Consider the following 15,980-nt stretch of genomic DNA (forward strand, 5'->3'; position numbering starts at 1 on the left):
ATACGGTGGCTGCGATGATGGGCTCAAGTATAGCAGGGATTGTGGGGCTGGCGCGGGATCGGGCAGTGTTTCGTTCTGCTGTGCATGGGTCGCTGTGAGTCGGAAATGACTCGAGGGCACTTAACAACAAACAACAACAATAGTCCTTAGCACTCTACAGCCTTCCGCAGGTGCTTTCAAATTTACTTACTTGGTCCCATTCCCAGGTTGTCATAGGAACCCGGATACGGGATCAATACTCCTGGGCAAATTGAGTAAGAGTGGAGCTCCTTAAGAGGTGGTCTACGTCGGGGAAGAAATAAATGAGACTACATGCAATAAAGTTTAATAAAGGAAATAAAGCTGTCAGCTCAACCAGCATTGGCCTCACAGCACAGGCTCTTACCGCTTGAAGGAGTTCTCACTCCACGCCAGTCTTGCCTCAACTCCGCCTCTGCATAGCCCCTCCTTTCCTGCCTTGCGGTCCAGTCCACGGCCCTGCCCCTCGCCCCGCCCCTCCAGCACCAGGCCCCTCCCAGAGACCGCCCCTTCCGACTCGGCCGAGTACCTCAGCGCCCAGGCTCAGTCCGCGGAGCGCTTGCGCATTGCTTAAGGCGTCTCAGCACTGCCCGAAGTGTGTGTCTCGTATTTTCTGCAGTTTCAGATACAGCAGCTTTCCTAGCTGTTCTAGAGTTGGTTTAGCCTTTTTTGGTCTTGGGAACCCGAATTCTCTGTCCTTGATATGGCTTAAGAAGCCATGGTTTAAATTAGGCGGTCTCTGGGCAGCCTGTCTCTTGGAGCAGGGTCCTTGGACTGAGCCTTGGGGAGACCGCCGGGGAGGCGGGGTCCTTTTCTGGGACTGTCGCGCAGGCAGCGGTTGCGGGAAGCGGGACACCGGGCATCATGTATTACAAGTTCAGTGGCTTCACGCAGAAGTTGACAGGAACTTGGGCTTCTGATGCCTATACCCCGCAGGTACGGGTCGAGCTGGGCAGGCTTCGACAAGAAAACTGGCGGCTTGAGCCGTCTGCTCCAGAGAGTCGCGGAGCTGGAGGCTGGGAAGCGTCTGCCCGCGTTTCTGTTAATTTATCCCGTTATCCTTGGCGTTTTTCCACATCGGCTTGCTGCAGTCATCCAGACTCTTCTTCCTAGAGTTGTTGCCCCGACGGGGCTGGTCCTGCGCGGAAGATGGGTTTCGTATTCGGCAAGGGTCAAGGTGACCCTCGGGGTCGTTGTTTGTCTAAGCCAGATGGCTTGTCGGATCAGCAGGGACCAGAATGTGACCTGACAGAGGCTGACGTTCCATCTTGCCCCTCTTTCCCAGAAGGTCCAGCTTTTCGGGCTCTCCAACGCCCCATTGTCACCCTGGTGCCACAGCCTTACTTAAGCATAAGATTGAGAGCGGAGTGGATGGAAGGCGTAGGGCCAATGGCAGGCAGTACGATCTGGGTTAAGAGTCTTACCTTGTTCCTTCAAATGTTTAGGGTACTAGGCAGTTACAGGGAACGAGCACACAGTTTTCCAACTGTGAAATCATTGAAGGATCCCCATTAATTGGAAGGTCAAAAAAGGCCATTTATTTCTGCCAATTGAAGTTCAGGCTGAGTAGTGTGGAGATGAGGGATTTTAGAGTCCCAGATAGATTTTAGGCTCAATTCCTGGCTCTGCTGCTTTCATTATGCGACCTTGCCTAAGTTACTTCATTTATTGTGAGCTCAGTTTCATCTAGGGCAGTTTTGTTGTTGTTGGGTGCGTGGAGTCGGCCCCGACTCATAGCGACCCCTCCTTGGGTTGCCGAGGCAGTATCATTACGGAAGTAGATTACCCAACCTGCCTTCCGAGGAGTGGCTGGTGGGTTTGAACCGCTAGCCTTCTGGTTAGCAGTCAAGTGCCTTAGACACTGTGCTACCAGAGCTCCTAGGGCAGTTTTAGTAGGTATTACTAAATTTACTATGGTGTGTGTGTGTGTGTGTGTGTGTGTGTGTGGACTGACTAGCAGTTGGAAAATACCTGGAATAACAAGGGGCCCAGGTATGCTTAAGAAATGATCTCAATCTAAGATTAGATGTGCTATTATCTACAATAAGAAGGGCAATTCTCTTACTTTTATTTTTTTAGGTGGTTTTATGATTTTTTTTTTTTTTTTTGAGGGATAGGGTGAAAGGATCTAGGTTTATACACATCGAGCTTGTAATTATTAATGTCTAGTATAAGCTGGATTATAAATATGGAGTTCAGTAGAGAGATCTGTATGTCTTTAGCTTATGTGTGGTAATAGAATTTGTGGTAGAGAAGAGCTCACCCAGAGAGAGTGTATAGAGAAAGAAGGTTGTTGTTATGTGCCGTCGAGTTGGACCCGACTCACAGCGACCCCTCCTTGAGTTTCTGAGGCAGTATCGATAGGGAAGTAGATTGCCCAACTTTCCTTCCGAGGAGAAGGAAGGTAGGACCAAGATTAGACTACAGAAACATGAAAGGAGGTTAGAGCAGTCTGAGATTAGAAGGGAAACTAACTGTGGTGTCACTGAAACCAAATTGGTAATGAGTTCTAAAGTAAAGATGGTAAGCAGTGTTATGGTGATTTATAGGAAAATAGCCATTTCTATCTTACCTACTTCAACTATAAAGGAAATGCAGTTTTAAATGCACACATCTTAAGTGTTACAGTTTGATGAGTTTTGACAGATACATACACTCTGTGACCCATACCTCTTTGAATGTATAGAGCATTACATCACCTTTAGTGAGTTCCCTTCTACCTTGCCCAGTCAGTCTCTGCCCCCTTTCCAAAAACCTATCATTGAGTTCATTTTGACTAGGACAGAATAGGACTGCCCCGTAGGGTTTCCAAGGCTATAATTTTTACGGAAGCAAACTGCCACATCTTTCTCCCATGGAATGGCTGGTGGGTTTCAGCATATGACATTCTGGTTAGCAGTTGATGCTTTTTACCACTGTACTACCAGAGCTCCTATCATTATTCATTAGGGAAATAACAAATCAAAACGACATTGAGGTACTGCTTCACACATTAGATTGCCTATAATGAAAAAGACAGACAATAACAAATGTTGGTGAAAGTATGAATAAACTGGAATAGTACTATGTTGTTGGTGAGAATATGAAGTGGTACAAACTTTTTGGAAAACAGTTTGAAGTTTCTTAAAAAGTGAAATATAATTTTACCATGGCCCAATGATTCCTAGTTAGGGTGGTAGAATGATGTTCTAGGTAAAGAGAACCATGAGAGTGGAGAAGGGAAAAGCGGCTGTACGGCAGTCATTGAGTAGGTATGTTTGGTTGCAGCAGATGGAGGTAGATCATGAAGGACCTAGGATGGTGGAACTTAATTTTGTGAGAAATAAGTAGAAATTTACAAAGCAACTTGATGAAGATAGTTGTGATAGAGTCTCATCCAGAAGTTGAGATAAAGCCATTCTTTGGTTTCATGATGATTCAAGGTTTATGGCTAGAGGAGCAAGTGCCATGGCCAGAGCTATGTTTTGTTTTTTGTTTTTGCTTTTTATTGTGATTTGGGTGAAAGTTTACAGAACAAATTGGTTTTCCATTCAACAATCCATACACATTTTCTTTTGTGACATTTACTGCAATTCCCACACTGTAACAGCATTCTTCCCACTTCCTCCTTATATCCACCCTTCCCATCATTCTTCCTTCTCATCTCCTGCCTTCCTAGCTCCATCTCTGGGCAAAAGCTGTCCTCTTGATCTCCTATGCTTGATTGTTCTGATGAGTACATACCCTCCTGATATTACTGTTCACCTTATAGACCTGTCTCTTGTTTGGCTGCCACTTGAGTCACAGGGTGTTACGTTCCGTTCCTAGTTTGAAGGGTGTCTAAGGGCCATAGTCTCAGGGGTTCCACCAATCTTCATCAGACTTTGGTCTTTTTTTCGTGATTTTGAGTTTTGTTCCACATTTTCCCCCCACTCTATCTGGGACCTCTTATTGTGATCCCTTAAGAGTGGTCAGCAGTGGTAGCTGGGTACCATCTAGTTCTTCTGGTCTCAGGGTCATGGAGGTTTGGGTTCACATGTCCCATTAGTCCTTTGGACTAATCATTTCCTGTGTCTTTGTTTTTCTTTATTCTTCTTTGCTCTGGACAGGGAGAGACCAATAGTTGTACCTTAGATGGCTGCTCATGAGCTTTTAAGACTCCAGTTGCTACTCACCAAATTAGGATGTAGAACCTTGTGGAATGTGTTAGGCTAATTGACCTTAGTGTCCCCTAAGACTATGGTCCTGAGCCTTCATATCCAGTGACTCATTCCCACAAAGTGTTTGGTGATGACTAAGACGTTTTCTTAACTTTGCCCACTGTATGCTGTACTACAGTCACAAATACATTTGCAGCACATACAAGTACATAGGTAGAGATAATCTCTGTCAAACCTATGTATACAAGTGGGTATAGTCCCACTCACCTTCTCACCCCTCTTCAGATGGAGTGTCTATCTTTGCATCCACTCCTAAATTATTGTCATTACCATTATTGCAGGAGTGTGTATGTATTCACCTTTGTTACCATTAACTGTTGTGCTCTTCCCCGTGCCATCCACTGCCTTGATGATTTTGTGCTGGCCTCACCCTTATTGTACATTGCCTTTCCCCTCACCCAAGTTAATACGTGTCCACCCTCTAGTTGGTGATCGTCCCTCCTTTCCTCTTCCATCCCTGAAAGAACAATTCTTTCGGTGTATAAACTGTAACATTTTGCAATAGTGTTCTCATAAAATAATTGTCCTTTTGTAAATGACTGATTTCACTCAGCATAATGTCTTCTAGGTTCAGCCATATTGTGAGATGTTTTGCAGATTCATCATTTTTGTTTAATGTTGCATAGTATTCCATTATGAGCATGTACCATAGTTTGTTTATCCATTTGTCTGTTGAAGGTCACTTAGGTTGTTTCCATCCTTTTGCTATTGTGAATAATGCTGTGATGAACGTGGGTGTGCATATATCTGTTTGTATCACAGCTCTTATTTCTATAGAATATATACCTAGTAGTGGGATTGCTGGATTATATAGTATTTCTATTTCCAACTTCTTAAGGAAGCACCATACTGTTTTCCCCAGTGGTTGTACCATCTTACAGTCTCACAACCAGTGTATGAGTGTTGCATACACTGCCTTCCACACCCTTGCCAACATTTGTTGTTTTCTGTTTTTTTGAATTTTGCTGTTAATGTTGGGATTAGATGATACCTAATTCATGCACATTCTGTTTCGTGACATTGATTGCAATCCCTACAATGTAACTGCACTCTTGCCACTTCCTGCCTGCATTTACCGTTTCCCTTCATCCTTCTTTCCTATCCCTTCCTGCTTTCTGAGCTTTATCCCTGGGCAAATACTGTCCTGTTGATCTTGTATGGTTGATTGTTCTAATGAGTGTGTACCTCCCTGGTGTTATTGTTCACCTTATAGGCCTGTTTATTGTTTGGCTGAAGGTTGAGGCTTTGGGCTGAGTTTATTTCCAGGCCTGAAGGCTTTCTAAAGGCCATAGTCTGGGGCTTCCACCAGTCTCTGTCAGTCCACTATGCCTAGTCTTTTTTTATTTTTATTTTTTTTTTTATGGTTTTGAGTTTTGTTCCACATTCAGAGCTATGCTCTGAAAAGATAATTTGATGGAATTGGAGCAGGAAGACCAGAGATAGGGATGCCTGTTATCCCCTAGAATAGTTGAAGGTCTTCTGAATAGGAATGGAGAAAGAATCAAAGGTCCTGGAGATAGGAAGAGATGTTGGGGATGAGGAAGGAGGACTTCAGGATGACTGGTGAGTGGGAAGGTGGTGGTGCTTTCCACAGAAACAGGGAGCTCTGAAAAGGCTTATGAGTGCAATGGAGGAGTGAGTTCTGGAAGTGCAGAGTGTGAGGTGTTAGGGTGACATGGTGATGGTGATACCTAGCTGGCACTTAGAAATGAAGGACTTCAGACATGGTGGATTGAAACTTGTTTCTAGTCCTAAATCAGAGTGAAAGAGTTAATAAATTTTTATCATTTAAAAAATTTTTTAAAAAATTATGTAATGCTTATTTCTTCCTCAGACATCTCTGGGTTAAAAAAAAAATTAAAAAATTCCATGGTTACTTTTTCAAAATCTGGAGCAAATAAAATAGACTATCAGCAAGAGTTCAAAATGTGTTTGGGGTTGAATGGCTCTTAATTGATTTTTGAGATAGTGACTATAGAAACAGCTAAGAGATTTTGATGTTGAATCTGTGATTCCTGCTTAATCTGTTATCCACCTATTTTAAGAGTGGCTTTTAATTGTCTTGTCATCGAAATGGGATGTGTCTGCTGTCAGTGCAGACTTACATGACTGGTTCTGTACTATTCAGTTCTATGTGTGATGAAGCTGTAGCCTTCCTTAACATATATTGGTACATTCAGCAATATTTATTGAATGATCTCTCTGTGTGAGTTGTTTTTCTACTTCTTGGGACATAGAGCAGTGACTAAAACATACCCAAATCCTGCCCTCATGGAGCTTCTCTTGTTGTAGAGGGGAGACACAGTAAACAAAGTAAAATAAAATGTGTTAGCTGGTGATCAGAAAGAGAGGTAGGGAGCTGTAGCAAGGTCAAAAGGAGGACATGCATTTTTAAAAAGGGTAGACAGGGAAGGTCTCCTTAAGAAGGTGACGTATGGGCAAAGTCCTGAAGGAGATGAGGGAGGCTTGTGGATACCTGAAGAGGAGCACTCTAGGCACAGGGAATGAGCCTGGTGCCTGAGAGGTTTACTTCGTGGACCCTTGAAAACCTCTGTAAGGACTTTGGGTTTTACTTAGTGAGCTGTGAATCCTTTGCAGAATTTCTCGTGGCATAGTGCCTAAGGCATTTGACTGCTAACCAGAAGACTGGTGGTTCAAACCCATCATCCACTCCTCAGAAAAAAGACTGGGCAATCTCCTTCCGTAGAGATACTGCCTCGGAAATCCAAGGAGGGGTCACTATATGTGTCGGATCTTACTCAACAGCAGTGAGTTAGTAACATCCTCTGTCTGAACAGAATCTCTGATTACTGTATTAAGAGCAGATTGCAGTGAGGCTGGAGGCAGGGTGACCATTAAGGAAGCTTTTGTAAATTAAATATTCAGGTGCAAGATGATGGTAGCTTGGATCAGGGTGTAGATTGATGGAGAAGGGTGAGAAGCGGTTGCAATATATTTAGAAGGCAAAGCCAAAAGGATTTGCAAGTGTGTAAGCGAGAGATGTCAAGAATGACTCCAAGGTTTTGGGCCTGAGTGTGTGGAAGGATGTTGTCATGAGAAGGGGAGGAATATATGTGAGGCTCACAATTCTAGGCTGAGGCAACAACAGCCCTGGAAGCTGAATGTTGTTAGCCGCCATCAAATCAGCCTTCTGACTTATGGGACTTGTAATCTAGTTTTGTCAGAAGTCGCCTAACTTCAGGGAGAGGGAGGAGAAGAAACATACCTCTTGTTGTTGTTGTTGTTATGTGCCGTCGAGTCAAACCTGGCTCATAGCGACCCCTCCTTGGGTTTCCGAGGCAATATCACTACGGAAGTAGGATTGCCCAACCTTCCTTCCGAGAGTGGCTGGTGGGTTTGAACCGCCAGCCGTCTGGTTAGCAGGCAAGTGTCTTAGCCACTATGCTACCAGAGCTCCCTATGCTACCAGAGCTCCCAAACATACCTCTAGTCTCCAATTTTCATACCATTTCTGACACCAAGTTGCCCTCTTCACAACACTCTTTACTTCTCTACTGAGTTTGATAATTCGTTGCAATGGCTGCGCAGAATTCACAGACAATACTCAAAATTATATGGTTTATTACAGAAGTAACAGACTACAACTCAGGATCAGGATCAATGTGGAAGTAACAGGAACCACTCAGGAGACAGGAGACAGTTCTTCAATCAGGATAGCTTCCAACCAAGACAGCTCTTAGTTCCTTGCCTGTGCACACAGGCAGCCTCCGCTACTGGGTCCCTATCGGCCTGGCCTCTGCCACTGCTTGGACAAGTGTTAAGCCCTTTAGGTTCACTGACAAGTACCCAGAAGTAATCTGCTCTGCCAGCAAACCTCCTGCCTGAAGGCACTCAAATATCTTGCTCTGTGGGCCGGGAACCCACTGCAGCCATATTGCACTGGTCTCCTGGTTCCTTCCATCTTGTGCCACGGCAGTGCCATCTCTCGCTGCCTTCAGTGTTTGCACTCTCCTGGGTCTAGGAGCTTCGTAGGGGAGGGCCCAGGCCCAAAGGAAGTGCTCCACTCCAGACTCTTGATGGTAGTGAGATCCCCTTAACACCTGTGGGATTAGCCCTTTTATAAGCCTACTCCTCCCACTAGGACCACAAATTGACCCCTCAGTAGGCCACAGACACCTTATTTTCACATTAAATTCTCCAATCACTTGGCAAGATTGTGGCCTGGCAAATCATCTTGACAGAACTACAGACCTAGGGCTAGAAAGGCCACATATATAGAGTAACCTGTTGCACTGCAGGGATCCTAGATACAGTGGAACAAAGTGAACCATTGTGATCTGTAGGGTTTTCATTGGCTGCTTTTCGAACATAGATCACCAAGCTTTTCTTCCTACTATTTTAGTCTGGAAGCTCTGCTGAAACCTGTTAGGCATCATAGCATATAGGCTTCCACTAATAGATGGGTAGTGGCTTCTCATGAGATGCATTGCCAGGAGTTGAACATAGAAGGCCAGAATGCAGCAGGTGGACCACCACTGTCCTCTGAAGAGGCATAGGTAAAGAGATCTGCTCTTGAATCCTTCCCTGTAAAAATAGCTTCCTGGTCAAGTACATTCTGGAGAGCCCTAAGGGTTAGAGATTAGATTCCTTGAAATGTTGGAAACATTGACAACCCTTACATTGTTAGGAGGTTTAATAATCGTTAGGTGAAGCACCTCACCACCTAATTAATTTCTTTTACCTTTGGGGACAAGAGAGCTTAATTATTGATAGTATGGTATATTAAAAATGTGTGAGTTTGAATCCCCACTTCTTTATGGAATCTCTGAGCTTTGTTTTAATCATCTATAACATAGGCCAATAATACCTCGTTTGCAGGGTTGTTGTGAGAAGTAAATTTAGTGACAGTTATGAAGATTGTGTAGTAACTTGAAAAAAAATGCTTATGAACAAATAAAGGATACAGGATTTTACACAGAACTATGAAGATGCATGGGAGCTCTGGTAGCATAGTGTTTAAGACACTTGACTGCTAACTAGAAGGCTGATGGTCCAAACCTATCAGCTACTTCTCGGAAGGAAGGTTGGGCAATGTACTTCCATAGTGATACTGCCTGGGAAACCCAGAGAGGGGTCACTGTGAGTCGGGGCCGACTCGACGGCACATAACAACAACATGAAGATGAATACAGATAAAGATTGGAAGAGAATATACAGTTGGAAGAGAATATATAATTCATAATAATTGATGAGTTGAGATGATGTGATTATAGATAGCTTAAAATTATGTACCCCATACTTTTACAGTGTTATAAATGGAAATATTGAAAGCTGTTAGCATGTTTGATATTCCTTTCTTCAGATAATAGTGTTCAGAAACTTTGCAGTAGTTTTGAATCATTTGATGGGTGAATAAACACAAAGCAATTAGGTGTGATCCCTTCTAAAAATGCTCTCACATTAGTCCTGTCAAAACATGAATTTAATTTCAAACCATTTTTGGAATACTTGATAGGAAGAGTTTTTAAATTTTTGCATTCAAGGGGAAATGATCCTCAGGAGAAAATAACAATGAGCTCATGCAGTGATGGAGAATGTCTGAAATTCTGCAATTCAATAGCGATCCATTTCAGCCTTGCTATCTCAATAGTTTAAAACAACAACAAACCGGTTGCCATCAAGGCAATTCTGACCCCTTTGTTAAAGTGTCAAAATGAGTTCCATAGGCTTTTCAATAGCAGTAATCTTTACAGAAGGAGCCCTGGTAGTGCAATGGTTAAGTGCTTGCCTGTTAACTAAAAGATCAGTGGTTCAAACCCACCTCTCTATGGGAGAAGAGACGTGGTGATCTGCTCCTGTAAAGATGAAAGCCTAGGAAACCCTATGGGGCAGTTCTGTTCTGTCACATAAGGTCACTATGGTTCAGAATCAACCTGATGGCACACAGTAACAAGTCTTTACAGAAGCAGATCTCCAGGCTTGTTTTCTGTGGTGCCTCTGGGTGCATTCAAACTGCCAACGTATTGGTTAGTATTGTTGTTAGGTGCCGTTGAGTTGGTTTCATCTCATACTGATCCTGTGTACAACAGAATGAAACGCTGCGCAGTCCTGTACTATCGTTTGCATCACTTACGGTGCCTCTCTTTCCCATCTCTTACTCCTTTGGAGTCTTTGACTATGTTAAATACCAAATGTAGGCTAACAGCTGACTGGCCTAACTCTCTCTTTAAATGGGTTGTTGATTTTAAGTACCAGTTGATGATGGGAGGTGTTGGTGGTGGTGATGGTGGATGCTGGACTTTAGAGAGACTTGAGTTTTAAATCTTGACTCTGTCTTTTAGCTGTATAGTCTTAGGCAGGTTACCTTCTCTGATCTCGTTTTCTCCTCTGTGAAGTGGGAATAGTGACATCTTCCTAGGGTTTGTAATGGCACACATGTCCCAATGGCTCAGTGAATATCAGCTGCTTCTGTTCCATGACAGTATCCTGTTGGCAGAAATTGTGTCTGTCTTGTTCATTGTGGATTTCTGGTTTAGAGTAAATGCTCAGTATACATGTTGAAAAGAATGAATGCAATACAGAAAAAAAGGCCATGGTTCATCCTCATTTACTAGACTGTATCATAAGAAATAGACACTGAGTTTACTTTAATACCTTTTTATTGCCTTGTTGATCCTGATGCATGCTTGGTGGGAGTGATATTGATGTTTTTAATATGTGATAGGTCTTGTCAGTTATATGTCAATTTGGATTTCTCTGAAGAAATCAAGAACCAGAAGTCCGATGCCTATATTAATTTGGGCAAGATGTTTCCCTTTTCCTCTTTAAAATGAACAGGCTGGACTTGAACTCTGCTTTTCAATGAAAAAAAAATTATTTTCCTAGTTAGAATTTAATACCAAAGAATGGTTTCAAATACCAAAGGATGTAACTCCTTATTTTAATCTGCAGGTATTTTGGGAGAACTGACTTTATGTCTGTCATTGTAGGTTTACTCCTTTAGACAGAGTTCCTCTTAGATTCTTTTTAAACCTGTGTGCTTGTCCCTCCTTTATACTTAACGGCTGAGAGAGCTGCAAATACCAAATCTTTGTTAACCCCAGATTGCATTCAGTTTCAATTTACTGAATATCCACTGTGTGCCAGACACTGTTTTAGATACATATTGTTACTTCATGCAGCCCTTTCAGAGGAGCCCTGGTGGTACAGTGGTTAAAGCACTTGGCTGCTGTTTTGCTTATCTAGTGCTGCTGTAACAGACATACCACAAATGTATGGCTTTAACAAACAGGGCTTTATCTTTATTCTCTTACAGTTTAGGAGGCTAGAAGTCTGAGTTCATAGTGCCAGCTCTAGTGGCTAGATGAAGGCCCCTTGAGCTTGGGCTTTAGCTGTGCCTCTTGCTCCCAGCCCACTGAAGCTGGAGGCATCTTTTAACTCAGGTAGCTGCTGGCTGCTGAGGCTGACAAACCTAGGGTCAACAAGTGAAATGGCACGGTCCCGAGATTAGCAGACAACATGGCATGTCACATCGCTGGTTCAAGTCCAGGAACAATCCCAAGATCAGCAGACAACGTGGCAGGCTGCTTGCTGAATGAAGTCTTGGCTGCATCGAGGTCCAAGCAGGCCAAAAAGCTCAGAGACCTTTCCAAAGCTGTCGTCTTATATACTGGAAGTAGGCCACATCCCTAAGGCAGCTACTCAGCTGCTCACAGCAGATTCTATTGTGGAGTTGTACCAGTCTCATCATGGGAAATAACTACATCCAGCTGTCCAGCCACTCAAAACCAGGCCCAGCCAAGTTGACACACAACCTTAACTACTAAACTGCTAAGCCAAAAAGGTTGGTGGTTCGAACCCACCAGCTGCTGCATGGGTGAAAGATGAGGCAGTCTGCTTCTACTCTGCCCTATAGGGTCGATATGAGTCGAAATTGACGCGAGTGACAGTGGGTTGGTTAGTTTGTCCTACCCACCCCCCAAGCCCTTTCAGTAGTAGGTACTACAGTTACTGTTATTTATAATTTTCAGATGAGAAAACTGAGGCTTCCTTATTATTTTTACTATATATTTTTTAACATAAGTTTATTAATGCTAGAAAGTTAAGTTACTTGAGTTTTTTGTTTGTTTTGTTTTGTTTTTTGGTCCTGAAACACAAGTTTCTTAGTTATAGACTCTTCCAGATTGAGATTTTTTTTTACTATGTATCTGGGAAAGTTTCTACAGTACGTTCCGGAGTTAGAGATTTCGTGTTAGTACATCAGCTCAACCAGAGGAGAAGTACAGCCAGGTTTGGGTAAATCTCTAATCAAAAGTTCATACAAATTACTAATGTTTTACTGGATTTGTAAGAAGATAGACATAATATTTCTAGAAGAGCAGATAAGCCCTTTGTTGTTAATATCTGCTTACCCCACCAAACTTAATGGCAAGGTGTTCTGGACTGGCTTTGTTCTGGGAGAGTGAACCAGTGTTTTATGTTGAAAGTTTGAGGACAATACAGAGTTGAAGAAACTGCCCTCTGCTCTCTCATGGGCCTGAATGACAACCTCCACTATTCAGACAGCCTGCTTCTTGAATGGTTCATTCAGATGTTCAGACATCCTTTCAGTTTGACATTTTCCTTTCTTCTTGCAGGGACTAAAGCCTGTGGTTTCCACAGAAGCAGCACCTATCATATTTGCCACACCAACTAAACTGACCTCTGATTCTGCATATGATTATGCTGGGAGAAATAAAGTTCCAGAGCTGCAGAAGTTTTTCCAGGTGAGGGAAAATCCTTTGGAACAGAGAAGCCTATGAAACAAATGGGCTTAAAAACTTAAACCCCTTATGAAACTGTGTCTTAATCTAGCTCACTACCCACATTCCCAACTTTGCCTTAAATAGAATGGTCTTGATCTTAGTTTGATCCATAAACCAGAAGAACTCTATGTTGTTAGAAACTTATAAAAGAGGGTGGTTAATTTTCTTGGTGTTATTTAAGAGCAGGGAGCTCTGGTAGCGTAGCGCCAAAGGCATTGGACTGCTAACCAAAAGGCTGGCGTTCCAAACCCACCAGCCACTCCTCGGAAGGAAGATTGGGCAATCTACTTCCGTACAGATACTGCCTCGGAAACCCAAGGGGGGGGTGGGTTGCAGTGGGTCGGATCTGACTCGACGGCAGCGAGTTTGGTTTTGGTTTATTTAAGAGTATAGTTTTCAAATTGCATATATAACACTTGAGCATCCATTGGTGGAGGAAACAGTAGCATGTATAATGTCACTGAATAATTCAAAAGGTACATACCTATAAAATTTGGCTTTGTGATAGGTGTCACAACATTTGGTAGGAAGTTTTCTTCTGTTTTTTGCTTGCTTGATACTAAAATTCACTGAGCTATCCAGAAGAGGCTCAGCTTGTTTATTCAATCCGTTTTTATCTGGTAAGACTCCAGAGGACAATTGGGGCCTTAAGATGCAGTGGGCAAAGATTTAGGAGACTATAAAATAATGGATTAACTAACTTACAGAGTCTCATTATTAAACAGGAGTTTAACAGCTTAACAGAAAGAAGGCACTTGAATACAAAATGGACTTGAACCTATTAATTGACCTGGTGTGCTCAGACTTCATCTATTTATGATCAGAAGTTAAACTCAATGTCGGGCTAAAGGTAGCGCACTTCTTGTATCTGTAGTCCTTTGCTCAGCTGCTGAGCACCTTTGCCTTTGAAAATTCACAGTGCTTCTTTCCTAGTTAAGCAATATGTAATCAATTCCTTAGATACTCGGGTTTTGTTGCATGTGTGTTCCCTGGGGCTTCGTTTTGGAATGGCATTGGATTTACAAGCTTTAGCTTCATTTATAGGGAAATATACCAGCATTCAGTTAGTGTTCTGATGGATTAGGGCTTTTCTCTCTGCAATATATTGAGGGATTAACAAAGTAGAGAAATTTATTCTTTATTAGCCTGATAATTCTAAAATTTTTTCTTGGAAATGGTACCAACTGTGTCCATGTTAATTCTTCCTTCAAGAAATCCGATGGTGTGCCTGTCCACCTGAAACGCGGCCTGCCTGACCAAATGCTTTACCGGACCACCATGGCGCTGACACTGGGAGGGACCATCTACTGCCTGATCGCCCTCTACATGGCTTCACAGCCCCGGAACAAATGAGCTAGGCTGCAGAGGACTGGTTTGCTTTTTGGCATAAATCCTTTGAATTTTTATTTTTCATTGTTTCTGATAATTTCTTTTTGTTTTGTTTACATGGATGGACTACCTAACATTTTTGTAAGAAAAATGGCAAGATAATGAAAATATTTTAGTTTGTGTATAAAATGCATATGGCCTGTCAGAACTCATCTGACTGTTAAAACTATTGTTTAAACAAATGATGCTGCTCTCTGCATTTGAGTCCCTGATTTCCCTGGAGGTGCCAGATAAAGATTGCACATGGGCTGCATTAATGACAGTCTGTGCCAAGGTTGTGTTTTAGAGCATGGAGTGCAGAAGCTTTTTGGATTTGGATGTGACTGAGGAAGAAGGACAGAAGCCAAGGCCTGGTGCATGAAATGAGGAGTGTGAGTTAGTAGCCACCTTGGGGATTTTCCCATCTTGCAGTACAATATTAATGGAAATTACTTGCAATTATTATCCTCTATTCATGGGCAGTTTGTTTCAAAGGGTTATTTGCCTCATCTCAGATCTTATTGAAATTTCCTGTGTCATTATTATGTATTTATTCCACCATGGGAACAGAGAACACCTGTGTAGTGTTGCACTTTAGACTGAGGTCTGTTGTATTAATGCAGCTATACCACACATTCTCCTTTAACTATTAAAAGATGTTATGGCTTTAAATTATCATTTATTTGGGCTGTGGAATAAATACAGGAATGAAAAATTTAGAGTTTGAAGTTCTCTTAAATAACCTTTCAGAATAATTTCAGAACACTAGAGGCATCTTATACCTAAGTATAATTTATTTATTTATTTTTTAAATTAGGCACCAGATAATCTTTACAAAACGGTTCCTCAAAGTCAGGTAATGGGAGGCTAATGGCATATTGCTGATTACCATGTGGATCCTTGTAAGAAACCTGCTTGCCCCTCAGTGAAATGTGCCTATAACACACAGTTCATTTAGATGTTAATTTCCTTTGCTGTCACAATTGGTGGACTTTACTTACACCTATATTAATGCTGAAAAAGGTGGAATTTTATTATCTATAAAGTGGTGGTCTATGTCCTGCCATGGCAAGGAACAGTGACCTCTCACTGAGGTTAGAATACGATGTTTGAAAATACCTAGTAGCACTATTTGTAGCCATTATTTATCTGTTCAAGTCTAAACTTTGGTATTTCCCACAAGTTTTTGTTTTGAAAAATTTCAGACTACAGAAAGGTAGCATGAGTAGTATAATATATACGTCTGTATCACCTTCATGTAAATCACCAGTTACCAGCATATTGCTATCTTTGCTTTTTCTTGCTTTCTCACATAATGTACGTGTACCCACATACATTTGGTTTTAGCTGAATCATTTAAGATTAAACTATGGATTATAAAAATTCAGCCATAAATACTGTAGCAAGTTTGTCCTAAGAATAAGGACATTCTCCTATATAACCAGAATACATTTATCATAATATACATAACATTGATAGCAGTACTAAGATGTAGTCTATATTCAGATTCCCCCAAGTGTCCCAATAATGTGTTCTTTATAGCTATTTTTTAAAATAATAGCTTTATTGAGATACAATTTGCATACCACACCAAAAAAAACCCAAAGTCACTGCCGTTGAGTCGATTCTT

At 42.1% G+C, this 15,980-nt stretch overlaps 1 protein-coding gene across 1 annotated transcript; it reads left to right on the forward strand.

The window, feature by feature from the left end:
- Positions 1 to 882: 882 nt before the first annotated feature.
- Positions 883 to 14,335, forward strand: LOC103206994 (cytochrome c oxidase subunit 7A-related protein, mitochondrial). The gene is made up of 3 exons (XM_007952527.1): positions 883 to 954; positions 12,815 to 12,943; positions 14,195 to 14,335. Exons 1-3 carry the CDS (start codon positions 883 to 885, stop codon positions 14,333 to 14,335), a joined length of 342 nt encoding a protein of 113 aa, XP_007950718.1.
- Positions 14,336 to 15,980: the final 1,645 nt, after the last annotated feature.

The sequence above is a fragment of the Orycteropus afer genome, unplaced genomic scaffold (genome assembly GCF_000298275.1).
Source record: "Orycteropus afer afer isolate SDZICR_OR568_19922 unplaced genomic scaffold, OryAfe1.0 scaffold00344, whole genome shotgun sequence".
In the NCBI taxonomy this organism is placed as follows: Eukaryota; Metazoa; Chordata; class Mammalia; order Tubulidentata; family Orycteropodidae; genus Orycteropus; species Orycteropus afer.